We start from the raw sequence: 27,057 nt of genomic DNA on the forward strand, positions 1-27,057 counted from the left end.
TCCTGGCTGCTCCACTCTGATCCAGCTCTCTGCTATGGCCTGAGAAAGCAGAAGATGGCCCAAGTGCTTGGGCCCTTGCACCCATGTGGAAAACTTGGAAGCTTTTGGCTCCTGGCTTCAGATCGGCCCAGCTCCAGCCGTTGCGTCCATTTGGAGAGTGAACCTGCAGATGGAAGACCTCTCTCACTCTCCAATGAGTGAGCCACAGCTGGGCCTATCTGAAGACAGGAGCCAGGGCCATTAGCAGGGAGCTGGATTGAAGTGGTGCAGCAGGGACTTGAAAGAGCACCATACCGGATGCCAGCAGCACCTTTACCAGCTAGGCCACAGCACCAGCCCTGTTAACTCTCAGGTTAATAAATACAACTTTTTTTTTTTGACAGGCAGAGTGGACAGTGAGAGAGACAGAAAGGTCTTCCTTTGCCGTTGGTTCACCCTCCAATGGCCGCCGTAGCTGACGCGCTGTGGCCGGCGCACTGTGCTGATCCGAAGGCCTGTTGAGCCATGGCACTGGCCACAATAAATACAACTTTTAAACAGTGGGTGCAGCATTGTGGTCTATCCTCAGCTACTTTTTTTTTTTTTTTTTTTTAAATTTAAAAGGCAGCATTGGAGACAGAGGGAGAGTGTCTTCCATCTGATGGTTCATTTCCCAGATGGCCTCAATGGCCAGAGCTGGGCTGATCTGAAGCCAGGAGCCAGGATCTACAGCTAGGTTTCCCACACAGGTGCAGGGGCCCAAGCACTTAGGCCATCTTCTGCTTTCCCAGGCCACAGCAGAGTGGGATCAGAAGTGCAGCAGCAAGGACCCCGGCGCCCATAATGGGACACTGGCACCACAGCGCCAGCTCCTGCTGTACTTTCAGTGCAGCTCCAAATGGCACGGGAAAAGCAGTGGAAGACAGCCCAAGTATTCAGGCCTGCCACCTATGTGGGAGACATGGATGAAACTCCTGGTTCAGGCTTGGCCCAGCCCTCATATTGTGGCCATCTTAAGAATGAACCGGTAGATTGAAAATCTGACTGTTCCTTTTTCAAATAAATATTAAAATATGGACTTACGGGTTGTCACTGTGGTGTCAGCATCACAGCTGGGAAAGCAGTGTTAGATGGCTCACCTGCTTGGGCCCCTGCACCTGTGTGGTAGCCCCAAAGCAGCTCCTGGCTTTGGAATACCCTAGCTTGAGGTTGTTATGGTCATTAAGGCCTTTTGGGGGAGTGAACCGGCAGATGAAGACCTCTCTGTAATTCTTTCAAACAAATCAATCTTAAAAAAAGCCAGGCTGTGGTGCAGCACAATAGGCCTCGGCTTACAAGCCCACATCCCCTGGAGGACCGGCTCCAGCCCTGGCTGCCCTGTTCTAACCCAGATTCCCGCTCATGCACCTGGGAAAGGCCGTGCACCTACGTGGGAGGCCAGGATGAAGTCCTTGGCTCCAGGCTGTTCAGGCCTTTCGGGGAGTGAACCAGTAGATGGAACAGCTCCCCTTTCAGATAAATACATGTAAGGACATGTTCCTGCTGCTGGTCCCCATCAACAACTTGAGACCACCTCCTGCACGCCGCTCAAGCCCTGCCGCAAAGGGCAGTGCGCACGCAGCTCAGTACTCTGGGCTCAGGGAGGAGCTGAGCAGGCTTCCTCCTAAGCTGGCCGCACGGCCCACTACCACAAGGCAAATCCCCCTTCTCACGCCTGGGCTGTGAGCCTGACCTGAGCAAATGGCCTTAGCGGAAGAAGTACAACAGGGCCCGGAGGAAAGCACCTGCAACCCAGTGCTCAGTGTGTGGCCAATTCCGGAAGCCGCTCTGAGCAGCCTGAAACTCCAAGCAGCAGAGCCAAAGCGGATAAACACGTGTTTTATTTTGATGACCAACCCATGGCAATCCCCAAGGCCGCTATGTACAGACAGGAGGGGGCGTCGTTTCTCTTCACTTCTTGGTCTCCTCCTCCTTGGACAGAGTCTTGATGATCTCCTCCTTCTTGGCCTGAAGGCGCTCCTCTCTGCGCTTGCGGGCCTCCTTGGTCTTCGACCTGCGGGCCTCAGCCTGGTCACTGATCAGGGGAGAAAGATCGGTCAGAGCTGGGAACGAGGAGCCGCTGAACTCACCCACAGTCCCAACCCTGACAGTGAGGGGCAGCTGGTGTGGGTGGGTGGGGGACAGGCCAGCAGCATGCGCCTCTACCCTAACAGCTCTGTTTCTGGCAGAGCGTGTGCCTGGTTAAGACACCCAAGAACCCCTCTGATGGAGGCGAGGGCGAGCCCCTGCGGAGCCGGGCGGCCCCCAAAGCCACTTACGCCAGCAGCTTCTTGCGGGCCTTGTCGGCCTTCAGCTTGTGGATGTGCTCCATGAGGATGCGCTTGTTCTTGAACACGTTCCCCTTCACCTTCAGGTACAGGCTGTGGTACCTGCAGGGCAAGGGACAGTCCTGGTCAGCCCCTGGAGCTGTCCTTTAAGCCGGTCCCTGGGCTGCAGGGACTTTCTAAGCTAGGACTTCTGACACTGTGCCGAGAGTGAGCCTGGCAGATAAATGGAATTCTGAGGCTAGCCTAACCACACGGGGGAGAGAAAACAGACTCGAATGGAAAAGCTTTCTTAGAAGGCTCCCTTCGCAAGGCCAGAGCTGGCTCTGTGCAAACAAGCCATCCAAGCAGCAAACGGGTCCTGGGCCAAGGAAGAGGGACTATGTACATGTGGCGGTCAATCTTCTTCGATTCACGGTATCTCCGGAGCAGCCGGCGCAAAATCCGCATCCTCCTCATCCAGGTCACCTTCTCCGGCATCCGGGCATTGGCCGTACCCTTCCGCTTACCTGCCCGGAACAGAGAAAGCATCAGCTACCACGCAGGCCCACTGCAGCACATCACGTTTCCAGTCGGCCACCAGAGCCGCCCATTTACGGCACAATTCCAGCGAACGGCATTCCTTGCACACCATTTTTAAGCAAGCACAAACACGGCACTCATTCCCCATTCACTTCATGGAGTGTGGCTATGGAAGGACACACGCCATGGCAGTGTGGAACGCTGCACGAGGCCTGGGTTCCGGTGTGGCTTCCACAGCTTCACATTATTCTGATGCTAGGAGGTGGTAGTGGCTCAAGCAATACGACCAAGAATTCCTTCAAGTCCAATCCTAGTGCCAAACTCCCGATTCACACCCAGACACAAAGCACATCAGACATAAAGAAAAAGATCCGGAATATGCTTCATCTCAGTCACCACTACTTCAGAGAAGAGAGGAGCCCACACTCACCTATGCCCATGTGCCTGCCCTTCCGGCGTGCCAAGGTGTTTTTCCGGCACCGAGCCCGGGAATGGACCGTCACAGGTTTGCGGATGATCAGCCCATCTTTGATCAGCTTCCGGATCTGCTGACCTGGAAAACACAATGTACTTGGTCAGCTGGCTGGAGTCCGGCCACAACCTGCAGTCCAAACAGGACCGCTCAGGCGCTGCTCATATCCCTAGCCCAACAAATTAACTAAATAAAACGGGGGGTAGGGGAGGCCAGGTGTTGGGCACAGCAGCCAAGATGCCACTTGGGACGTGCACATTCCATACCAGTGCCTGGTTCCAGTCTCAGCTGCACTGCCCATCTACCTTGCAGTTAACGGGCGCCTTGGGAGGCAGGAGGTGGCTGCTCAAGTATGTTTCCCACCCAAGTGAGGAACCCAGACTGACTTCCTGAATTTGGTCTGGTTCAGTCGCAGCTGTTGTGGGATTTGGGGAGTGAACCAGTAAATGGAAGATCTCTCAGCTTTTCAAATAAATTTAAGTCAAAACATTAAAAAATGTAGATAATGCAACTGCTACTTACTTCATGCCTTAAAAAAAATTTCCACCTTTTGAATGTTTATATTTAAAAGAACATCTCCAATATAATGTGGAAATAATTCAGGTACATAAAGTGTTACCTGTTGAATTGATGTCTATCTATTAACTGCCTGGAACAATCCTTGGTCAACAGGCCTCAGAGGGTGCCAGTGTTGTGGCATGACAGGTTAAGCCTCTGCCTGCAATGCTAGCATCCCATATGAGAGCTGGTTTGAGTCCTGGCTGCTCCACTACCCATCCTGCTCCCCAATGACGTACCTGGGAAAGCAAAAGAAGTCAAGCTTGAGTCCCTGTCACTCATGTGAAGACCTGGAAGGAGTTCTGGGTTCCTGGCCTTAGCCTGGCCCAACCCTCCCGCCCTGGCTGTTATAGCCATTTGGGGAGCTAACCAGTGGATGAACATCTCTCTCTGTCTTTCCCCACCTCTAACTCTACCTTTCAAACAGATATTATTTTTTCCCCCCTTTACTCCAAATGACTTCAGTAGCCAGGGCCAGACCAGGAGCCAGGAGCTTCATCCAGGCCTCCTAAGTGGGTGGCAGGGGCCCAAACTCTTGGGCCATCTTCCACTGCTTTTCCCAGGCCAGTAACAGACAGCTGGATTACAAGTGGAGCAGCCAGGAAATGAAATGGGATGGGATGCCGGCATCACAGGCAGCAGCTTTAACTTCTTACCATAATGCTGGCCTCTCAAATAATCTTAAAAAAAAAAAAAAAAAAAAAAAAAAAAAAAAAAAAAGGCGCCCCAGAGTCCTGTCCTTTGACAAATAGCAGGAAAAGCTAAACTGGCACTCATTTCCATTTCTGTGACTCTTTCCCTTGCATCATGCCTGTTCCTAGATTTGCAAAGAACCAACACATTGTTATGTTCATCTGAGACAAAGGGAGGGAAAGGACACGGGTCCCAAGTACTCACGGGAGTTGGCATTGGCGATTTCGTTGGTCTCATTGGGGTCCAACCAGACCTTCTTCTTGCCACAGCGGAGGACGCTGGAGGCAAGCCTCTTCTGAAGCCTGAGCATGCTGGGACACACAGAAAACACATCAGGCCCTGGGAGCCACCGCTGGGCGGGCAGAAGCCTCCCCAGGCCACCCTGCGGGCTCTGGTCCTTTACCCTGAACCCTAACAAAGCTGGGTGAGACCCCCTGATGCTGTTACTAGTGATGGCAAACCTGTCCACCCCAGCCCCGGCTCTCCACCACCTGCCCCATCTTCCACGAAGAAGCCTCCCTACATCAAGGTGTTTGTTAAATCTCCAGGCCACCACCCTGAAGTCAAGTCCAAGCTAAGCCTTACCCTCTCTGTGCCTCAATGTGCCCTTTTGGAAAATGAGATTAAGACAAGAAAATACTATTAAAAAAAAATAAGTGTTAAGTACCCCGAGCCCACCGGTCCGGGGATGCAGACAACGCTGCTTTGCTTTCTTTATTTTAGCATGTTGCTAACTCACGTCCAGCCATCGTCAGAGGGCTTTTTTTTTTTTTTTTTTTTTTACGAGCGATAGAACGTGTAGAGCCGTGAGGGCGCTGCGGCTCGGCTCGCCCTCCCCCCGGCGGTCGCGAGGCCCAGGGCCTACCCAGCCTGTCCCACGTCACACGGGAGCACAGCGGCGTGGCTCCCGGCGCTCCCAGTGCCCAAGGAAGCCAAGGCCTGCTCGCCGCTACTACCTTTGCCCTGCCTGCCTGGGTCGCCCCAGAAGCGCGGGGCGCGGTACCCGCCGGGGCGGCCCTTCCTGGTCTCGGTTCCCCGTGACGCCATCCTCCTCGCTCCCCGCGCCATGCCCCAGAGGCCGGGGCCTCGTGGGCTCCGTTCTCCCGCGAGCTCCGGGGCCGGCCGCACCAGCGTGGCTGTATCCTACCTGCTGGACCCGGGGGGCCGGTTCCGAGCCCCACGTCCCCCGCTAGCCCGGTTCAGCCCAGATCGGAGACGCGCGAGCCCTTACCTCATGGCTGCGGCCGAGGCGGCGAAAGGAAAGGACTCGCTCTGCCCAGGCTTCTCCCATTATCTGCGAAGGGGAGAGCCCAAACCTTGCCCCGCTTTCATCCGTATTCCCGCCATGTAGTTTCAAGTTATGACACCCCCAAATCACATAACTCCTCCTTAAAGACATGAGATAGTGGAAGCCTAATGCCGGGAATGGGTTTTAAACTAAGAAACATAGAAAATATACCCCTTCCGTAGAGCAAAGTGGTATAGTCCTACTTCCTACGAGACATGCGCAGTAACGCTAACTCGGTCACGTGGGATTGGGTGGCCGGAAGTCACGTTGGGTCGCGCAGGCTGAGGGGGGTAGGTTTTGCGGGAGCGACCTGTTTGCACGCGCCCAGCATTCCGTGTAAGGATGTTTTATTAGCGGGGAACGAAATTAGTGAACGAGGCGAGAGAGAATAACGACAGCCTCTTATTCACTCTTGAAGCGGACTGGAACCTCTAGGGCACAAAATATGTCCCCAGAAGACCTTAGTTGAATGTCTTTGCTCCACTGCAGGCCCTTGATTTCTTGGTCCCTCCGTACCCTCCTCTGAGAAGTGGAGCTGTTCCTAACGTTTGCGTCATTCGGTTGTGAAAGTCAGATGCACTAACATGTGCAAAGGCAGGCTTTAGGAGGGCGGGAGCCAGTCTTGCTGGGCTCCACTGCTGCAGTGGACACGCAGCCTGGCAAGCGGCGCTCGCTGGGAATTCTGCATTGGTGAACGAGTGAATGCGAAATACGAACGGCGGGACCACCCTTAGTTCTTTCCTCCTGCCTTGGGCAACCCGACGTAGACAAGCAAGGGGAGCCTTCTGGGATTCCAGAAACCCAAATTCTCGAGTTCTGGCTCCGACTCTTGCTTTACTTTGAGCCACTCCTCCTCTCTCACCTGAACTGCCCTGGCTGCCAAGCAGCAGAGGTCAGAGAAGAGCAAGCAACGTTTGTGTCCCTGCCTAACACCCCCACGATGGCTGTCATCCTGGCTTTGCTGCTGAGGTAACAGTTTGCCCATGCAGGTCTTCCTGGTGGCAAAGCCCATGCCTTCCCTGTCCTGCCAGGCGCTCTTGTCCCCAGGGGCTGGTGGGGACCCTGCTCAGGGTTGGAGCTGTTCAGGGAGCAGTGTGATTGGATTTCATCCTCATTCCCTACTCCCCTTTCCCCGAGGTGATGTGATCACAGGTGTGGCTGGCCATTCACTTGTTAGCAGCGTCCAGGCATCCAGGCTGGGGAGGGATCCTCTTGGTCTCCCACCGTCTCTCCTCCAGCAGAACACAGCCAGCTGGGTCTGGCATTTTAGGGTTACTTAACCAGGGTAAGTCTGCGTCCCATTTCTCATTTCTGTGCAGCAAGGGAAGGAGTGGAATGCAGAGGGGTGGGACCATCCCCTACAGCATCTCCAAGCCCAGCCATATGTTGTTTAATTCTCCCTCATCCTCCCAGTGATCCCAGGTGACAAAGATACCATAGTGCCTGCAACCCCATTTTATATGAGAGGAGAACTGAGGCTCGGAGAAGTGTGGTGATTTGTCCAGGGCCTCACCACCAGGAAGAGCCTCAAACCGGTGCCAAGGGCTCTTTCCAAAACCCACTGTGCGTCCACCCACTAGCTCAGCGCATGTCTCCTCTGGTGGGCCAGGCTTTGCATGTAAGAATAAAGGAACAGTTCTAGGTCAAAGGTCACGTGATCTGATTTTAGTCCGTGGGTTCTCAGCGCCTATTTCCTCATCCTGTCTCTCTTCCAAGGATCAGGGACCTCAGTCCGCCCTAGGCTGGCTTTTTGGAGGAGCCTGGGGGATCCTGGTAACTAATTGGGGCAGAAGGACTTCTGGTTCCTTGGGATTTCCTGTTGCTGTCTCCGTTGGAATCCCCCCCTAGGACGCCCACCCCATCCCATCCCATCCCATCCCAGAGCCATGTTGGAAAGGGAGGCACCTGGTCTGCGCCGCACACTGGGGAGAAAGGAGTTAAAGCCGGGTCCCAGCATCACTGGGACCTGTAAGTTCTGGTGGCCCAGGCAGGAAGGAGTGTGTTGGGGAGACCCGCTGGATCCGAAAGGGGGGCGGTGCCGAGAATTCACTGTTAAAAGCCCCCCCCCCCCCGCCCCATAGCCGGCTTTCCCTTCCTCCCCACCCCCCCGCTGCTGGGCCGGTCAGAGGCCAGCGGCCGGCGGCATCCAGAGACCGAGGGACGCGCCGCCCTCCCATTGTCTGAGCGCAGCCGGCGGAGGGGCTGCGAGGGGCGGGGCCGGGGAGGGCGGAGGGAGGGAGGGAGGGGCGGGTGGGAGCGGAGGGGGCGGGGGAGATGCTGAGCCTTCGGGGCGGAGGAGGCGGCGGCGGCAGTGGAGACAGCGCGAGGAGAGAGGCCGGGCAGGAAGGGGGCAGCCGGAGGCCGGGCTGGGTGTCTGGACCCGGTGCTGGCTGCGCTGCGCCGCCCTCGGCTCCGACGGGCTTCTCTCATGCGCTGAGGGCGCCCGGCGAGGCCGGGCTGGCGGCCGGAGGAGAGGCTCCTCTCCATGGTCCAGAAGACCAGCATGTCCCGGGGTCCTTACCCACCCTCCCAGGAGATCCCCATGGAGGTCTTCGACCCCAGCCCGCAGGTGAGGCGTGGCAGCCGGGCCCGAGGGAAGGGGGCCGCCCGCGCGGACCTCGCTGGGGTTGGCTCGAGGGGCGCCGGCGAGGGACGGGTTCCGTGCCGGGCGCGGAGGGCAGAGGGGAGCCTGAGCGCCCCTCGTCCTCCAGGTTAATGATTGATGGGCGCTTGGCCCGGAGTTGGGCTGCGGTGCTGCGGCGCGGGGAGGGGGCGGTGGGCCGCTTGTCACCGTCGCCTCCTCGTCTCCCCGCCCGCGTCAGGGTCGCTGCTGCTCGGATACCGGCTCCGGTGGGCTAAGAGCCGGGGTGCTGTTGGGGAGACTCGAGCCTTGAGGAGGAGATATTGAGGGGAGCTAGAGAGCCAGCCAGGCAAGGGGGCGACGACGAGCACGTTTTAGGGCGCCGGGCGGGGGTGGGTGGGGCGGGGGTGGCACGGGGAGATGGCCGAGGCGGTGGTCAGAGGGCGGTGCCAACAGGCCTTCGAAGCCGCAGACACTGGCCCTCGAGGGTGGGGAAGGTGCCAGCCCCTGGCCAGGTCCCTCTCCCAGCCACCTCGCTTCCATCCCTGTCTTGGGCTAGCTCCCCTCCCCCCACACCCACGTTGCCTTCCCTCCGCCCCCACCCCCCGCAGCAAGCCGCCTCCAAAGTTTGGAAAGTTGGGTGGGTGCCAACTGGCAGTGCTGGAGGGGAAGAGCTGTTTCACCTGGGGGAGGGGGCTGCTGCTCAGGGACCGCGACTGTGCCCCTGGGCTACCCCAGGAAGGAACGTTCCTTCTTGGGCATGGCGGTGGGTTCCCATAAGGTGCCAGGCGGCGGCGTCTGCGGTGGTCATGCCAGGGCATTTCTCTGGGATGTGTCCTTCTCCAAGGATAGCATTAACTCTTCTGGTGCTGGGGCCAGCGGGGAGCAACTGCAAGCACCATAATGTGGTTGATGGGTGTGTAGGGGGTCAGATCAGACCTAAAAATACCTCCTCCAGCCACCCCAGGCCCCTTGGAGCCTGGGAGGCAGCTGCCTGGGGCCTTCCTCTCAGCTGTCCCCTGTCTTTCTGAGCGCCACTCCCTTTGCCAGGCCTGGGGGTGGTGGTGGTGTCCGGGATTCGTGGTTGGGGGGGTTCTCTTAGGTTTGCTGGGAGCCTCAGAGCTAGAGTTTGGGTATCAGTGTGCTTTGGGATAAGGGGCAAGGAGTTGGAGCCTGGAGTGGCCCCTGGGTGCCCTTCTCTCCAGTTCTCCCTCCTTCTCCCCGGGAGCAAGGGCCCTCAGTCGGGTCCGGCTCGTGAGGCTCTTTGGTTGGGGCCGGGGTTTGGAGGCCTGGCCCCTCAGTCATCCTCCCCGTTCTAGACTGCGCTGGAGCCAAGTGTGGGGATGCGAATTGGGCAGGGTGAAAAAGCAGCTCCCTTAGGGAGGCCTGGGAGTCCCCCAAGCCCTGAGTCTGAGCGTGTGGCCACAGGACTGGTCAGGCAGTGTCCACTCCACTGGAGCTTACCTACCCCAGAGACCTGTGGCCTGTGTCTGAGGCCTGGCTCGGGGCGGAGCCAAGTTTAAATTGACATGGCCTGGTGGATACCTTGGGAATGGGGCGTGGGCAGTGGCAGCTGAAAGGTGGAGGGTGGGGGCTTGCTCCAGCTTACCCCTTGGGGAGGGGTGTGGCCACTGTGACTGTGAGGAGGGGGCTGAGGAGACGGCAGGGCCCTGGGCTGGGGGGGTGGTTGGATGTTTACTTTCCAAATACAGTTCCACGCCCCCTCCCTGCTTCCCAGAAATGTAGCCTTGGGTCTCTAAGAGCTCAGAGCCGCCATCCCCTCCCCACTGTGTGAAAGCGAAGGACGGAGTGGGCATGGGGGAAGCGGAGCTGGGCTGGTGAGTCCTCTCTCTCGGGTCCCCCGGCAGGCACACAGCTCCCCGGGAGGCAGAGGGGGGCTTTCCCCGCGCTCTCTGCACCCCGGCACTGCAGGCAGCCTCTCCCTTCCCCGGAGGCCTCTGCAGCCTACTCAGCATCGTAATTAGCTTCACTGCCTAATGAGCCTTTGGCTTCCCAGTGCCTCCGCCTTCCAGCCTCTCTGGCTTGGTTTGGGGGTTTGTGTGTGTGCCTGCTGGGGCTCTCTGGCCTGGCCGCAGTCTGGGCCCTACGGGAAGCTGAGGACCCTCCCTCTCCTTGGGCTGTACCACCTCAGGAAGAAGATGCAGGGGGGTGCTCCCCTCTGGGAGTGATGTTGCCCAGGTCTGGCTGTAGCTCTGGGTCGGATGGGATGAGGGTTGGGAGAGGTCCTTTCTGATTCCATGCGTGTTCCTCCCTGGCTTCCACAGGGCAAATACAGCAAGAGAAAAGGGCGCTTCAAACGGTCCGACGGGAGCACCTCCTCAGATACAACATCCAACAGCTTTGTGCGCCAGGTACCTGGGAGGCTCAGGGAGAGCCCGGAGGCCGCTGTTGGTGGGGGGCAGCCACGGGGAGCTGGGTCTACTGCTTCCTCCAGGCACCCTTCCCCCTGTCGTTTGTCACCTGCTTGGAACCACCCCATCATCCTGACACCCCATGACCGCTCCTGGATGTACTGTCAGCTGCACCCACTGCCTCAGCTCCCGCCCCCGCTCAGCCCCTCCCCCAGCACCAGGCACCAGCCTCGCGCTGCCTGCGCTGCCTGCGTCATCCCATTCAGGCACAGCCTGGCCTGCCTCCTCCTAGCTTGCCTCGGGCTGTCACCCACTCCCCCTGCCGGCTGGCTGCTTCCATGTCCTCCCCCAGGATCTGTGGTGGGGTAGGGTGGAGGCATATCCTAGGGGATGCGGGGCGGGGACGTTTGCGTTCCTGGAGGGACCTTGTGCCCAGATGTGACTGTTTAATGCACAGAGAAGGTGTAGTGAGGGGACAGGAAGGGTTTGAGTTCTAGAGGACTGCAGCCCGGCACCCCCTGACTGCTGGGGGATGGCTGAGCTAGCGTGCTGCCACTCTCATGTCTGTTTTGAATCTGAACCCCAGGCTCTCCTGGGCTCAGGGAGAGGCAGTGAGGCAGACATGTGGTTGCTATGACTACTGAGCATCTCAATAAAGCCTGGTACCCGAAAAGGCAAGAGGGGGGCTTGGGATCAGATAAGGGCACGGATGTGTTGGGGAGGAGATGGGCAGGGTCTATAGATGAGCCCAGGAAGGGAGGTGAGCCCCTCGGGCCAGGAGGAAGAGGATGGTGCAGGCGCGTCTACTGCAGATGGGGGTGAGGTCCTTCTTGTTGGTTCTTCTGTCTCTGCAACATGTGGCACCCTGAGCCCAGGCCCGACTTGTGAGATTCAGGAAGGGGACCTCATGCTGCATCTCCTAAGTATACAAGCAGCCAGGAAGTCCTCCCTTCCATCGCTCCTCATCCCGCCCTGGCAGGACTGGGCCAGGGCCCAGTTGCCCCTCTTGGCAGAAAATGGCCTTGGTTCCTTCCGTGTTTGCCAACCCAGGAGGTCAGACCCCCAGCCTCCGGTTCTCCTCTCAGCTCCTGATTCTGACCCCCAGTAGGTGGTGGGGAGTGGGGGGGCAGTCCTTGCCACATCTCTGAGCTAAATATACCCCAGCAGTTTGCACATGTAGCAACTCTGCTTGTAACCTGAGCCCCCTGGGGGGACGGGCAGTTTGGGCCACCCCCAGGCCAGCAGGGCCAGGCACTGAGGGCGCTGGGATGGAGGCGCCCAGCCGGACCCTGGCGGTGGTGAGCTGGGGATGGGGTGAGGGTGGTGGGTGGGTGGAGCAGCCCCTCAGGAAAGCTGGCGGAGGGGCCTCCCCTGCAGCTGTCTCATGTGCCCCTCGTGGTTTCCCGTCTCCCGCTGTTTCTGGTGTGCGTGTGTGCATGCGTGCGCCTGTGTGCCCGCTCTGTGTTGGGGTCTGCCCGTCTGTCTCTGTGTCTTGCTTCTCTGGCTCAGCGGTGTCTGGTTGCCTGCTCAGAGGGGTGGAGAAGGATCGGGGCGCTGGTTCCCACTCCCCCCAATGCATCCCTTTACCAGCTTCTCATAGTGACCCCCACTCCTTCCCCTGCATGTCTCCCACTTGCACTATTTGGCAACAAGAAGGATGGGCGACTGCACCAGCTAATGGCCAGGAGCCTCTGGGGGAGGTGGGGCTCGGTCTTCTTCCTTTCCTAATGGGCATTCCTGGCCAGGTGACCCTCAGGAAAGGATCCCCATGGCCCTGAGGGCCTGTCCTTCCCCCACATTCCCTCCTACCTGTGCCCAGCACCACCCCTGCACAGTCACCCACGAATCCACACCTCCCGGCTCCTGTCCTTAGCATGCCTCTCTCCCTCAGGGACGCAGACCCCTGGGGTGCCCTGTGGCCTGCACTCACACATAGCTGCACATGCTTAGTCACGCACAGCCACACTCTCACACACTTGCCATCATACACCAAGCATGCGTGTGAATCCGGCGTCCGTGCCCTGTTCTAGTAGGTCTGCACAGGCTGTGTGTGTCGTACAGGAGTTATGCATCCGTACAGGAGTTCCCTGTGCTCCAGGCTGGCCAGTGTGGTCAAGGCCAACTTCCTGGCACAGCAGGCTCTTGACCCTGCTTCAACCCCGGCACCTGGCAGCCATGGTGTTGAGAAAAGGCTGCCTCGTATTCTGCTCTTAACTTGCCTCTTCTGCCTGTACCCCACTGAGACTCTTGGGTTCTCTTGTATCTTCCAAGAGCTAGGGTCTGGGCTCTGAGTGGGGTGTCCTGGGTGCCAACTAGAGAAGCAAGGGAGGTAGGGATTGATCTCGTTCCCCTCTCAAGCAGGAGATGGCAGCGTTTTGGTGCAGAGAGCTTGGAGCTCAGCGGGTGTGAGCAGCACCACTGGGCTTCTGCTGAGTGTATCTCAGCCCGTGCCGGGCAAGGGAGGGAAGGAGGCGCGGGGAGTGGAGACTCGTCCCCTGGCACTCCTCCCTTGCGCGGTGCCCCTATCAGGTTCCCACCCCTCCCTGGGCCCCAAGCAGCTGTCCTGGGACCTGCCTTAACCCCCTGCTTACTGCTCTCACCCTTCCAAGGGCCGTACTCCTCCCGGGGGCCCTGTCAAGCTCAGCCCCTGGACCCTTCCCTCTAACACCACTTTCCCCCAGCCCTGTGGTGTCATGCTGGGCCGGCTGGGGCTTGAGTCATCCATGATGGGTGACACCTCCATGTCTTCCCAGGCCCAGGACTGGGGGAGGCAGTGCTGGCCCTGAGCTGGCTGTGTCTGCTTTCAGGGCTCTGCCGAGTCCTACACCAGCCGTCCGTCGGACTCTGATGTCTCCCTGGAGGAGGACCGGGAAGCCTTAAGGAAGGAGGCAGAGCGCCAGGCATTAGCCCAGCTTGAGAAAGCCAAGGTGAGAACTGTGGGGAGGGACTGTGCTGGCGTTATCTCTCCCAATCCCAGGCCCGAGCAGAGGCCTGGATAGACCAGGGTCAAGTCTTGGCTCAGCCACTTCCTAGCTGTGTGTCCCTGGACCTCAGTATGCCCCTGCTCACCTGTCAGATGTGGGCTGACATCCCTCCCTGCTTGCCCAGGGTAAGAAGTGCCTAATACAGTCCCCACACATCACAGGAGCTTGAAAAGTGCTCAACATTGCCACTTCTTAGAGTCAGACTTACTGGGCTGGAATCCAGGCCCTGACTTCTTTGTAAAATTTATTTATTTCAAAACCAGAGAGAAAGAAATAGGTGGAAGGGGAAGGAGAGAGAGAGAGAGATCTCCCATCAGCTGGTTCACTTCCCAAATACCAATAATAGCTGGGGCTGGATCAGGCCAAAACCAGGTGCCTAGAACTCAATCTGGGTCTCCCACATGGGTGGCAAGGACCCGACCACTTGCACCATCACTGCTGCTGCCCAGAGTGTGCACCAGTAGGAAGCTGGAGTGGGGAGTGGAGCTGAGACTTGAGCCCCAGCACTCTGGTACGGGATGCGGCCATCCAGAGCCGTGTCTTCCTCGTTGCGCCCAATGCCCGCCCACCACCCCGGTCCTTGATAGCCATGTGATTTTAGGCAGTCACTTCACTCTTCTGCTCTTCAGCCTCCTTGTTCATTAAGATGAAGGGAGCAGTCATGGAGCCTTTGTGATGAAGCGGTGAGGTGGTGCGTGGGAAACGTGTTGGGGGGGTCCCTGGCACGCTGAACAGGAGCCACTGCCCTGATTGTCATCACCCTCATTCCTTCTGGGTGGTCCTCTAGGCTCCCAAGCCACCCATGGTGTCATCCCCTGGCCCCTCCCCCACACCGAGAGGACAGAATGCCAGTTTTGCTTCCTTTTGTACTGTAAAAATTCACCTCAGTATGGAAAACCGCACAGCCCACTTAGCGTGCACTTTGCCAAGCCACGCCCGAGGCAGACCGCTGCGTGATCGGGTTCCTGCGTGGTTTAACCCCTGGTTCCATTCTTCCCCGCATGCCTCCTCCAGACCAAGCCAGTAGCATTTGCCGTGCGGACAAACGTTGGCTACAATCCGTCTCCAGGGGATGAGGTGCCTGTGCAGGGAGTGGCCATCACCTTTGAGCCCAAGGACTTCCTGCACATCAAGGAGGTGGGGATGTCACTTGGCATCAGGAGGGCGGTCGGGTAGGGGGCAGCCAGAGCTCCGGGGGGAAGGGCCTCTCAGCCAAGCAGAGCAGGGCAGACTCTGCTGTGTGACCTTTGATAAATAAATCTCTCGCCTCTCTGAGCCTCTAAGTTTTCCTTGGTAAATGAGGTGGTAACACCTAGGGGCTGCACTAAGGGAGAGGCAGTCCATGGCCAGAGAGGATGCTGGTCCCGGAATCATCCTGAGAATGGGCGGCCACACTCGGAAGCTGGAGTCAGGGGTGGGCACGTCTGGGGTGGCTTCCCGGGGAGGGGGCTGCTGCCTGCACCTCCAGTTTCTGTTTGCTCTCTCCTGCCCGCCCACTGTGCTGCCTGCAGAAATACAACAACGACTGGTGGATCGGGCGGCTGGTGAAGGAGGGCTGCGAGGTTGGCTTCATCCCCAGCCCCGTCAAACTGGACAGCCTGCGCCTGCTGCAGGAACAGAAGCTGCGTCAGAGCCGCCTCAGCTCCAGGTGCCTGGTGGGCGTGGGCGCGCCTGGCCCCGGCAGGGCCCAGCCTGCCAGGGCCAGGCCTGAAGGGATGGGCTGCCCCCGCCCCTGAGGGCACAGAGCACCCCCCCCCCCCCGCCAGCAGCATGTGGGAGGCCGAGCTCCCCCCACCCCCACGCCCACCCCTTTGCTCACAGGCTCCGTTTGCCTCTGCCCACACAGCAAATCAGGCGACAACTCCAGCTCCAGTCTGGGTGACGTGGTGACTGGCACGCGCCGCCCCACGCCCCCTGCCAGTGGTAAGAGCTGCTGCGACCCCAGGGGGTGAGGGGGGTTCCTGGATGGGGTGGTCTTCCCACCGCCTGACTCCCCTCTCCCTACAGTAGGAGTCAGCCCGACCCTAGTTCCCCAGACACGTGTAGTGGCACCCCCTCCGTGAAGAGTGGGCTCCCCACAAGCTGGGCCTGTGTGTCTCTCCTCCCCCCTGTCTTTGGTAGCTCCATCTCTGCCTGCCCTCCCTGCACCCCGCCCCCCATCCATTTCCCCCAGCCCCACTCCATTCACCTCTTCTTCTTTCTTCTCCCCATCCCCATCCCTGCGTTCTGTGTCTCCACGTCCACCTCCCTCCTCCCCACCTCGCCTCCCTCCCCCTCTCTCCTGACTCGCCGGTCCAGGTAACGAGATGACTAACTTAGCCTTTGAACTAGAGCCCTTAGACTTAGAGGAGGACGAGGCAGAGCTCGGTGAGCAGAGCGGCTCTGCCAAGACTAGCGTTAGCAGTGTCACCACCCCGCCACCCCACGGCACACGCATCCCCTTCTTTAAGAAGGTAATTCTCGCTGCTGAGTTCTTGCAAGACGGGAGGGGGTCAGGGCCCAGCTCTGGGGGGCAGGGGTGGGTGGAAGGGGTTCCGATGTGGCACAGCCTCGTCCAGGGCCTCCCGCCGAGGCAGAGGGAGGGGTAGACGGGCACGTCCACGTGCACACACAGCCCTCCCCGGGCCCACTCCCCAGGAAGGGATGGCCCCTGCCCTTGGCGAGCTGCTCCACCCTGGAAAGCAGGGTCTGGTGGTAGTGACACCTGCCCTTGCCCTCACTCCCAGTGGAGCCTCCCCGTGTGTGCCCCACCCTGGCGTTCTTTATTCGTCCTGTTCTGACCCCATGAGTGGGCGCATGGGGGAGGGGGTCTGTTGGCTGCAGAGCAAGACAGCTAAGGCAGCCCTTAAATAAGCAGGTTGGCATACCCTGGGGGCAGGAGGTGGGCACCAATTTAGGGGCTGCTGCCCTCACCAGGTCTGGTCCAAGACCCAGAGGGGTTAGGGTGTGTCTGAATGTTCCCAAGGGTGCCGGACTGGCAGTCCTGCTCCTAGCCCTGGTCCAGCGCCATCTCTGGCTCCCGCGTGGCATGGGGTCCCGTCCCCTCTCTCTGGCTCCGTCTGTCACTAACACGCATGCCCTGTTATCTCTCCTCGTCTGCCCGCTCTCTTGTCCCGGCTCCTTCTTGCCCTCTGCCCCTGCCTGGGTCCCCTCCCCCTCCCCTCTCTTGGCAATCTCTGGACCCAGCCAAACAGAAGCAGAAGTCGGTGAGTATCACAGCTGTCTGTGTCCCCTCCTTGCCCCCAGGATGAGCCGGGGGGGGGGACCTTCTAACACCCGTTCCCACATCTGCCATTTCCCTACCCTTCCTGGTTCTCCCTGGCCCCCCCTCCTGCCTGACCCCTACATCTGGGCTTTGGGGCCAGGGGGAGGCAAGGATGCATGGGGGAGCCTAGAGTTGGGGGGGAGGGGCTAACACCGTCTCCACCCTGGGGTCTCCCCACCCTGCTTTCCCCAGACAGAGCACGTGCCCCCGTATGACGTGGTGCCTTCCATGAGGCCCATCATCCTGGTGGGACCGTCGCTCAAGGGCTATGAGGTAGGAGCCCCTGGAGCGGGGGTGGGCCCACTGGGGCCCAGACCTCCAGAGAGCCTCCCTGGAAAGGTCTTCAGACCACAGAGAGACCCCTCACCTCAAGCATCCCCCCAGGGAACTGCAGACCTTATAGGGAGACCCTCCAGGGGCCTGTCTCGTGGAGGACCCCCTCAGAGAAGCCCAGGTCCCCAGAGCAATACCCAGAAGAGCCCTCCCAGACAGGCCACCTGAAAGCCTCGGGAGCCAGAGCGTGTCTTGGTGGCCCCTCAGACCCAGGAGGGAACCCACCCCGCCCCTGGAGAGGCCCCTTTCTCTCAGGGGTTTCAGAGGGAAGTGGAATGTGGGGTGCAGACACCCCTCCACCGCGCTGGCTCCTGAGTGGCTCTGAGTGCCTGACTTCCCCCTGACGCCCCGCCCCCCCAGGTGACAGACATGATGCAGAAAGCTTTGTTTGACTTCCTGAAGCATCGGTTTGATGGCAGGTGAGACCCTGGGGGCTGGCGCCCGGGGAGCCTGGGACTGAGGGAGCCTGGGGAGCACGCGGGGCGTGCTGGCCGCCCTGAGCCCGACTGCCCCTCCGCCGCCGCCAGGATCTCCATCACGCGGGTGACAGCCGACATCTCCCTGGCTAAGCGTTCCGTCCTCAACAACCCCAGCAAGCACATCATCATCGAGCGCTCCAACACACGCTCCAGCCTGGGTGAGCCCCGCACCACCTGCTGCGGGAGGCGTGGGCAGGGTGGGTGGGACCAGCTCCAGCAGCGCCCCCTCCACTCCCTGCCTCCTGGGAGGGGGCGCCCTTACATTCTCCCCTCCCTGTGACCCTCCCCCCGCCCCGCCCTACCCAGCTGAGGTGCAGAGTGAGATTGAACGAATCTTCGAGCTGGCCCGGACCCTCCAGCTGGTCGCTCTGGACGCGGACACCATCAACCACCCTGCCCAGCTCTCCAAGACCTCACTGGCGCCCATCATTGTTTACATCAAGATCACCTCCCCCAAGGTGGGTGCGGGGGCTGGACCCTGGTGGGGCTCGCATGGTTTAGAAGGCGTGTCCTGGAGGCGGCCGCTGGGATGTGCGTCCCAGCTCTACTGCTCACTGAGGGGCCCCTGAATCCCCCTGTGCCTTCATTTTCTCCTCTGTGAAGAGAGCCCGACACCAGAGCATGGCACCTAGCAAAAGCCTGCTTCAGCTTTGTCAACGTGACTAAGGTCATGCAGGCCGGGACTCTGTCCCCACTCCCAGCCTTGGGCCGGAAACCTGAGAAAATTTGCTTCGTTTTGTTCCTGCGTCACCCAGCTTCTTGGCAGTTGGGAGGTCTTCCTTGTCTTCTGCGGGCTGCCCTTTGCACTGCGAGGGCAGTGTAGACCCTGCCGGAGAGGAAGTTGGCAGGAGGCTGGCATGCTGCTCCTGGTAGGGCTCCACTCCCGTCTGAATGTTGGTGAGGCCCTGAGAAACTTGGAGGAGGAGTTTCGGCAGCCGTTTTGAAATCAGAAGACAGCATGGGGTTTGAATCATGCTCTGGTTGATTTGTTTATTTATTGTTGTTGATTTGTTGTTTTTATGGAGCTTGGGGGAACTATTAGGCTCTGAGCCTCAATTTCTTCACCTGTAAAATGGGATTATAATCCCTTTTGTGTTATTGTGGAGAGGATTGAGGGTAACAGATATAAAAACCCAGGACACTGGCCAATGAATGACGGCTGCCAACAGTGGTGACTATTACCTCATAGTAACATCTTGTGAGCTGAACGCTGTGTGCCAGTTACTTTTCTTTCTTTCTTTCTTTCTTTTTTTTTTAAGATTTATTTATCTATTTGAAAGTCAGAGTTACACAGAGAGAGGAAAGGCGCGGGGTGGGGGGGGGGCTTCCATCCGCTGGTTCACTCCACAAATGGCCACAATGGCTATCTGGTCATCTGAAACCAGGAGCCAGGAGCATCCTCCAGGTCTCCCACGCGAGTACAGGGGCCCAAAGACCTGGGCCATCTTCTACTGCTATCCCAGGCCATAGCAGAGAGCTGGATCGGAAGTGGAGCAGCCTGGACTCGAACCGGCGCTCATTTGGGATGCCGGCACTGCAGACGGTGGCTTTACCCGCTAAGCTACAGTGCTGGCCCCCACTTCACTTTTCTGAGGTCTAAGTCCCTCTCTCCCTCCTTTCCTTTCTTCTTTCCTAAAGATGTATTTATTTGATAAACAGAGTGACAGAGAACGGGAGACACAGAGAAGTCGTCTATTCTCTGGTCCCCAACTGCCCACAACAGCCAGGGCTGGGCCAGGCCAAAGCCAGGAACCAGGAACTCCATCCATCCTCTCACATGGGTGGCAGGCACCCAAGTACTTGGGTCATCGTCTGCTGTCTTTGCAGGCACATAGCAGGAAGCTGGGTCTGAAGCAGAGAGTAGCTGGGACTCTAGCCAGCGCTCTGACTGGGGATGCAGGGTCCCAGCATCCCAGGCAGTGCTTAACCTGCTGTGCACAAGGCCTTGCCCCTGAGTCCTGAGCTTCTCAGGAGATACAAGGGAGATGAGATCAGAGTGCTGCTGGGGCACTGGAGAGGAGCCAATGAGATAATGGATGCAGAAGCACTTTGTGGGCTGGGAAGTAGCAAATGCTTCCATTTCCACACGGAGGTGAAGGGTGGGGACTCTGGCTTCGCATCCCGGGGCTGCGACTTGCCAGTTCTGTGTTCTCTGGCAAATGCCCTGGTTTCCTTGTTTTCCACATAGGCATGCCCACATGGTTATTGTGAGGGTTAAATAAATGGGTTAACTATGCAGAATGCCTCATACCTACTTAGCATCATATCTGATTTAAAAAAAAAATTATTTTCAAATAAATTTACAAAAGTGTTGGAAGAATCATACAAAGAACTCCTGTTCTTTGAATACCTGTCTCTCAGAGTCACTACTTTAAAAAATTTTTTTTTAAAAAATGTATTTATTTATTTGAAAGAGCTATACAGAGAGAGCAAGTTTCCATCTGCTTGTTCACTCCCCAAGTGGCCACAGCAGCCATGGCTGAGCCAGGCCAAAGCCAGGAACAGGAGCTTCATCTGGGTCTCCCGTGTGGATGCAAGGGCCCAAGTACTTGGGCCATCTTCCATTGCTTTTCCCAGGCCATTCGCAGGGGACTGGATTGGAAGTAGAGCAGGTGGGACTCGAATCAGTGCCCAGATGGGATGCTGGCACCACAGGCTATGCCACAGTGCTGGCCTCTGATTCACCAGTTTTTAAAATTTTGTTTTATGTTTATGTCTTTGTTTTTGAAAGGCATGGGGCTGGTGTTGTGGCGCAGCAGGTAAAGCCACCACCTGCAGTGCCAACATCCCATATGGGCACTGGTTTGAGTCCCAGCTGCTCCACTTCTGATCCAGCTCTCTGCTATGGCCTGGGAAAGCAGTAGAAGATGGCCCAAGTCCTTGGGCCCCTGCACCTGTGCAGGAGAGTGAACCAAAGATGCTGGGAGCCAGGAACTGAATCCAAGTCTGCAACATGGGTTGCAGGAACCCAAACAGTTGACCATCACTGCTGCTTCCCGGAGTCTGCACTGCTAGGAAGCCAGAGCCAGGTATTGAGCCCCGGTGCTCTGGCACGGGACATGGGCATCCTGACCAGCACCTTATCCACTAGACTAAATATCACCCTCAGACTCACTGATTTTTGAAAACATCTTTATTGAGATAGAACTCACATATTATTTAATTCAGCCATGAAAAACAGACAGGCCGGCGCTGTGGCTCACTAGGCTAATCCTCCGCCTTGCGGCGCCGGCACACCAGGTTCTAGTCCCGGTTGGGGCACCGGATTCTGTCCCGGTTGCCCCTCTTCCAGGCCAGCTCTCTGCTATGGCCCGGGAGTGCAGTTGGAGGATGGCCCAAGTGTTTGGGCCCTGCACCCCATGGGAGACCAGGAGAAGCACCTGGCTCCTGCCATCAGATCAGCGCGGTGCGCCTGTCACAGCGCTCCAACCACGGCGGCCATTGGAGGGTGAACCAACGGCAAAGGAAGACCTTTCTCTCTGTCTCTCTCTCTCACTGTCCACTTTGCCTGTCAAAAAAAACAAAAACAAACAAACAAAACATACAGACTGGAGTGGGTGTTTGGCACAACACCCAGGATGCTGTGTGGCATACCCACATCCTGCAGCAGAGAGCTTAGATTCAAATCCTGGCTCCACTTCTGATCCGGCTTCCTGCTAATGTGCAATTCAGGAGGCAGCCGATGAGACCCAAGTACTAGGGTCCCTGCTACCCGTGTGGGTCACCTAGATGGAGCTCCTGGTCCAGACCAGGTGTTGAAGGCATTTTGGGAGTAAACCAGTCAATGGAATAGCTCTCTCTGTGGGTCTATATCTCTCAAACAAAAATGAAAATTATTTTTTAAAAACATACAGTCCAATTTTTTGGATTTCCTATTTAATTTTAATATTTCTTTATTTACTTGAAAGGCAGATTTATAGAGAGAGGGTGAGACAGAGAGGGAGAGATCTTGCATCCTTGGTTCACTCTCCAAATGGCTGCAACAGCCAGGGAGGGCCCAGGCCAAAGCCAGGAGCCAGGTGCTTCATTCAGGTCTCCCATGTGGGTGGCAGAGGCTCAAATACTTGGAGCATCGTCTGCTGTTTTCCCAGGCGCATTAGCAGGAAGTGGAGCAGCCGGGACGCAAACGAGCTCATGTGGGATGCTGGCATTGCAGGCAGCAGCTGAACCTGCTGTGCCACAATACCAGCCCCAGAACATAGAATTTTTGAAAATATTTATTTACTTATTTGAGAGACTGAGAAAGAGGGCTCCTATTTGCTGGTTCTTCCCCAAATACCCAAAACGGTCAGGGCAGAGTCAGGCTGAAACCTAGAATTCAAGCCAATTCTCCCACACCAATGGCAGGGACCCAACTTCTTGAGCCCTCACTTGTTACTGCCCAGGGTGTGCTTTAGCAGGAAACTGGAATGAGGAGCAGAGTTGGAGCTCGAACCCAGGCTCACCAATTTGGGATTCCCCAAGTGTCTGAACTGGAGCCTCAGCAGCTGACCAGATGCCCAGCCCTGGAAGGGTCCTTTCTGCAGAGGTGGCCAGAGCTGAGCGTGCTCAGACGGCGCGGGGCCCTCATGCTGACTCAGCACACGCTCTGCCTGTCTGCCTGGTGCAGTACCCAGATCCCTCCACTGCTCCTCCTCTTCTCCCCTCCGAAACAGGTACTTCAGAGGCTCATCAAGTCCCGGGGGAAGTCTCAGTCCAAACACCTCAACGTCCAAATAGCAGCCTCGGAGAAGCTGGCCCAGTGTCCGCCCGTGAGTGCTGGGCCCCGGGGGAGGAGGATGAGGGAGCACAGTTGGGTTCCTTTGATTTCCCGGGGCCTGCACAGGGGACAGAATCACCAGGAGCTCCTGGGCCAGGTCCCTGAGTGCAGAGTGGTCTTCAGGGAAGAGCTCTGGCCAGGCAATCACGGGGGGGTTGAGCCCCAGAAGCATCCCTTCTTTGTGGGGAGTCAGGCCTATGGTGGAGGGAGTTGGACCCAGTGCCAAGACCTCTATAGCCTTCCCTTTCTGGGCTGCCAGAGGCTTCTTTTTAACCTTGTCCTTCAACCCCTTGACTCCACCCACTGCACCCAGGCCACACCCTCAACCCCTTGGTTGCGCCCCTGCTCATCCCAGCCCCGCCCCTAACCCCGCCTCCACAGGAAATGTTTGACATCATCCTGGACGAGAACCAATTGGAGGATGCCTGCGAGCACCTGGCCGAGTACTTGGAAGCCTACTGGAAGGCCACACACCCGCCCAGCAGCACACCGCCCAATCCGCTGCTGAACCGCACCATGGCCACCGCAGCCCTGGCTGCCAGCCCTGCCCCTGTCTCCAACCTCCAGGTACAGGTGCTCACCTCGCTCAGGAGAAACCTCAGCTTCTGGGGCGGGCTGGAAACCTCCCAGCGGGGCGGCGGCGCGGTGCCCCAACAGCAGGAGCATGCCATGTAGCGGGGGACCGCCTGTCTTCCCTCCGCCTAGGGCGTGGAACTGGAGTGCAGGGAACATGGGCAAGGAAGGGAAGAACTTTATTTTGTAAAAAACGTGGTGAGCGGCAGCTTCCGGTGTCTGTGGTCTTTGATGGGACTGGGGCTGGCTGGTGCTGCCTCCCCGGGCCGGCTTCCCTGGGACTCCATCTGCTGCCTGTGGCCCGTGAGGCCTGCTGGGGGCCCAGAGAAGACCGGGCCGGGAGGAACTCGTGAGCAAGACCAATGGACTCATTTGCTGGACTCCACAGAGCAGGGGCCGTTCACCTCCGAGAGGCAGCCCTTCCTGCTCCCCTAACCCCAGCGGCCCCTTAGGAGAGACCCACCTTGTAGAATAGCCTGGGGGTTCAGGTCGCACCCCCACCCTCATGAAGCAGAATCCAGGAAAGGCCCTCCTCCTGTGGGAGCCACAGCCCAGCTCTGAGGTCACACCACTGCGTGCATGGTTTCAGGAGATGCCCCACACTGTGGCTCTTCAAATGTGCCCGTCTGTTCTCTGGATCTCAGGTGGAAGTGCTCTATGTGTAGAGGGCACCCGGACTCCGCTCAGAGGGAGCTGGGGCTTGGCCTCGCCCAGGTCTCCCCGTCTGATCCATCACTCTGCAACGGGGCCACAGACACGGGAGTCATTTGCTCAGGGCCACACAGCCGCAGGTGGCAGGGACGCTAGAATGCTAGAATACCTCCCACTGAACCCCATGTGGTGGCCTCTGTGGTGGCAGTGGCCACCCCTGCCTTTCACCAGCGTTTGGTGTTGAGGGCATTGAGCCGGCTGGCGGTCTCCTGTGGGCGAGGGAGACCCTGGGCCTGCCCGGTTTGCTGCTCGGAGGCCTTGATGGGGGCAGTGGAGGAGTCGCATCAACCCTGGAGGCTGTCATCAGACCAGGTTGGGGAGGAGGAGAGAAGACCCCGTGGTTGGGGTCTGATGTGGGCCGCAGAAGCCAGGGTCAGTCTGAGTTGAAATGCTCTTAATGTATTTGGAAAACTGGAGACAGTGACTAACCCAGGCAACCACTAACAGACTAATGAGCTGATAACAATGATCCGCCCTAAGCGGCATTAATGACACCACGGAAGAGGACGTGGTGGCTGTGTCCGTGGGTGCTCGCCCATGGCTGCTGTCAGAGCGCGTGCGTCTTCAGGGCTGAGGAGGTGGGGCGCCCCCTGCCCTCTCAGAGGAGCGAACACACGGGGGTCCCTGCAGGGTTGCTATTTGCCCGGGTGCCCCTCCCCTAGAGCCAGCGCCCTCTGCCCCCAGCCAGGCTGGGGTTCTCGGTGCCGTCACTAACCTGCCTTGCTTTGTTGTGTTTTTCTCGCCTCTGCCTGACCTGCATGGTGTGTGACGTCTGTCTGCTAACCAGGGACCCTACCTTGCTCCCGGGGACCAGCCGCTGGAACGGGCCGCCGGGGAGCACGCCAGCGTGCACGAGTACCCGGGGGAGCTGGGCCAGCCCCCGGGCCTTTATTCCAGCAGCCACCCGCCGGGCCGGGCAGGCACCCTGCGGGCACTGTCCCGCCAAGACACGTTCGATGCCGACACCCCCGGCAGCCGAAACTCTGCCTACACGGAGCTGGGCGACTCGTGTGTGGACATGGAGACTGACCCCTCGGAGGGGCCGGGGCCTGGAGACCCCACAGGGGGCGGCACCCCGCCAGCGCGGCAGGGCTCCTGGGAGGAGGAGGAGGAAGACTATGAGGAGGAGCTGACCGACAACCGGAACCGGGCCCGGAATAAGGCCCGCTACTGCGCAGAGGGTGGGGGTCGGGTTCTGGGGCGCAACAAGAACGAGCTGGAGGGCTGGGGGCGAGGCGTCTACATCCGCTGAGAACCAGGAGTCCCGCAGTGGGCAGAAGGGCTCGCAGCCCAGGGAGGGGCCCGCAGGGGCGCCCCCGGGGCTGTGTCCTGCCTGCAGGGGGCACCGTGGTCCTCCTGGCCGATGCCCTTGCTCGGCGGTGAGGGTTTCTTTGGGGGGGGGGTGTCACTCCAGCTCCCGGCAGGCCCGTAGGCACCCGCTGACGGTGTGCCCACGTCTCCCGTGCGCGGAAGGCGGGGATGCCCACCATTCTCACGTGGCCCTTTCTCCCGTCTTGTCTTAGGGGCGCTTCCCTTCGCCCAGAGGAAAGGTGCACTTGCTAACTTTATGCCGGGCTCTGAGGGAGGGGCCTTCAGAGGGTGGCCCTGCTTTTCCCCACCTGGGGTACTGGGGAAGGGGTGGCTGAGTTTCCTGGAGAGGGAGGCCGCAGATTCTTTCCCATGGAGGCCCTCCTCCGCAAGCCCCGCAGCCTGGTCCCTCATCACGCCCGCCACACGCCCTTGCCCCAGCTTCCTGGCAGCACTGCCTGGTAGGTGAAAGCCGCGGAGGAGGAGCTTGTCTCCTGGGAGGGTTGGAGGGAAGGTGAGTGGCCGTCAGATAGGGCACCCTCTGCCCTGCACAGCCTTGGCAGTGCCCCCACCCCCACCTCCCTGCCCCAGCCTTCACCCACCCCTGGAATGAGCTTTGCCTTCAACATCCCCCGCCTGCTGCCATCAGAAGAGGGGGCTCCTCTGCATCTGAGCCCCCCACCCCTCTCCCTGTGCCACCTGGGTATGGTACCCATAGAACATTCTGGTCCCTCTCATTTTAAACCAAAAAAAAAAAAAAAATCTCCTTCACCCACATCTTGGGGTCCCAAGGCTGGTGCCCAGGAGGTGACCACCACCTCAGGACCTTCGGCCTCCTCTGAGGGGCTTGGCTGCTGCTGCTGCTGCTGCTCTGATCCTGTTGTCTGCCTATGTCCACCCCCCCCAACCCCTGCCCGGGCCTCTGTACCCGCCCCACTGGGGTTCTTGTGCCGCACGCACCTGCCCAGCAGCCCAGCAGCCCGGCTGGGCCAGAGAGAGCCGAATGTGCCAACGAGGACTGGGCCCTGCCCGGCTGCCCACCTCAGGGATAGGCACTCATGCCTGTCTCGCCACCTCCTGTGCCAATGTTGTCCCACTCCCCGCCCCGGGGGTGGGGTGAGCTTTCACTCACTGGTTAGAAGGCAAGACACCACTGCCCAACCTTCCCCCCTCCCAGTCTGGTGTCCTGTGCCCCCGTCTGTCTGTCTGTCTGTACTCTAGGAGTATTTTGCCACACATAAAATCGCCGTCCTGTCCTCTGCGGCCACCTCCCAAGCCTGCATCTTTGTTGTCAGCCTAGAAACGCGGAGGCTGCGGCCATGTTGGGGGGTGGGGCAAGGTAGGTTGCAGGTGCAGCCTGCTGACTCAGAGGAGAGCTGGTTCTTTGTTTCTGCGGCTCCTTGAGGCCTTTGGTGCTGCGTGGCAAGCTTCAGCTCCCTGTGTGGCCCCGGGCCCTGCCTATTTCCCACAAGCAGGGCCACAGACATGGAAGCTACTGTTGTCATGCAGGGTACAAGCCCAAGCTCACTGGGACAAAATCTTAAAGGCACATGCTTGTTTTTCTGCTCCTGTGGCCTTGCTGGGTGCCAACTCAGGAGAAGGAGGGACTGAGTGCCGGCTCCACAGATGCTCCTCACATCCCCACTGACCAGCTTGGGGTGGGGGTGGGGCGCAGGTGTGTGCCTCCCAGCACAGCGCTCTTCCCCTGCCTTTGGTTGGAGGGGCGAGAGTCTGCCGGAGCCAGCCTGAGAGAACAAGCAGGCAAGTCAGCAGGTGGCTGAGCCCGTCTCCATCCCCAGCCGGCAGGACGTGGCCTGGCGACAGTTGTCCTGCCTCACACAGCACCGCAGCCATGG

The 27,057-nt window shown here is 58.9% G+C and overlaps 2 protein-coding genes across 6 annotated transcripts; one reads left to right on the plus strand and one right to left on the minus strand.

Annotated features, from left to right (window-relative positions):
- Nucleotides 1–1,843: 1,843 nt before the first annotated feature.
- On the minus strand, nucleotides 1,844–5,885 carry RPL19 (ribosomal protein L19). 2 transcript variants are annotated; one of them, XM_062216772.1, is made up of 6 exons: nucleotides 5,780–5,885; nucleotides 4,753–4,859; nucleotides 3,256–3,378; nucleotides 2,692–2,812; nucleotides 2,298–2,408; nucleotides 1,844–2,053 (listed from the first exon to the last, which is right to left on the minus strand). In XM_062216772.1, exons 1-6 carry the CDS (start codon nucleotides 5,782–5,784, stop codon nucleotides 1,930–1,932), a joined length of 591 nt encoding a protein of 196 aa, XP_062072756.1. In that variant the 5' UTR covers nucleotides 5,785–5,885; the 3' UTR covers nucleotides 1,844–1,929. The 2 variants fall into 2 exon arrangements, with proteins under 2 accessions (XP_062072756.1, XP_062072757.1); XM_062216773.1 differs by lacking the exon at nucleotides 5,780–5,885 and adding an exon at nucleotides 5,696–5,772.
- A 2,361-nt stretch (nucleotides 5,886–8,246) lies between these two features.
- On the plus strand, nucleotides 8,247–26,798 carry CACNB1 (calcium voltage-gated channel auxiliary subunit beta 1). 4 transcript variants are annotated; one of them, XM_062215880.1, is made up of 14 exons: nucleotides 8,247–8,405; nucleotides 10,703–10,789; nucleotides 13,597–13,716; nucleotides 14,788–14,910; nucleotides 15,285–15,421; nucleotides 15,620–15,696; nucleotides 16,072–16,226; nucleotides 17,231–17,311; nucleotides 17,732–17,790; nucleotides 17,899–18,008; nucleotides 18,157–18,308; nucleotides 22,506–22,601; nucleotides 22,991–23,176; nucleotides 24,681–26,798. In XM_062215880.1, the coding sequence occupies exons 1-14, from the start codon at nucleotides 8,322–8,324 to the stop codon at nucleotides 25,143–25,145; spliced, it is 1,932 nt and encodes a 643-aa protein (XP_062071864.1). In that variant the 5' UTR covers nucleotides 8,247–8,321; the 3' UTR covers nucleotides 25,146–26,798. The 4 variants fall into 4 exon arrangements, with proteins under 4 accessions (XP_062071864.1, XP_062071865.1, XP_062071866.1 ...); XM_062215881.1 differs by lacking the exon at nucleotides 16,072–16,226 and adding an exon at nucleotides 16,960–16,979 and having other exon boundaries at nucleotides 24,681–26,797; XM_062215882.1 differs by lacking the exon at nucleotides 16,072–16,226 and having other exon boundaries at nucleotides 17,235–17,311; nucleotides 24,681–26,797.
- The last annotated feature ends 259 nt before the right edge of the window (nucleotides 26,799–27,057 follow it).

This window comes from Lepus europaeus, chromosome 18 (genome assembly GCF_033115175.1).
Source record: "Lepus europaeus isolate LE1 chromosome 18, mLepTim1.pri, whole genome shotgun sequence".
Classification (NCBI taxonomy): Eukaryota; Metazoa; Chordata; class Mammalia; order Lagomorpha; family Leporidae; genus Lepus; species Lepus europaeus.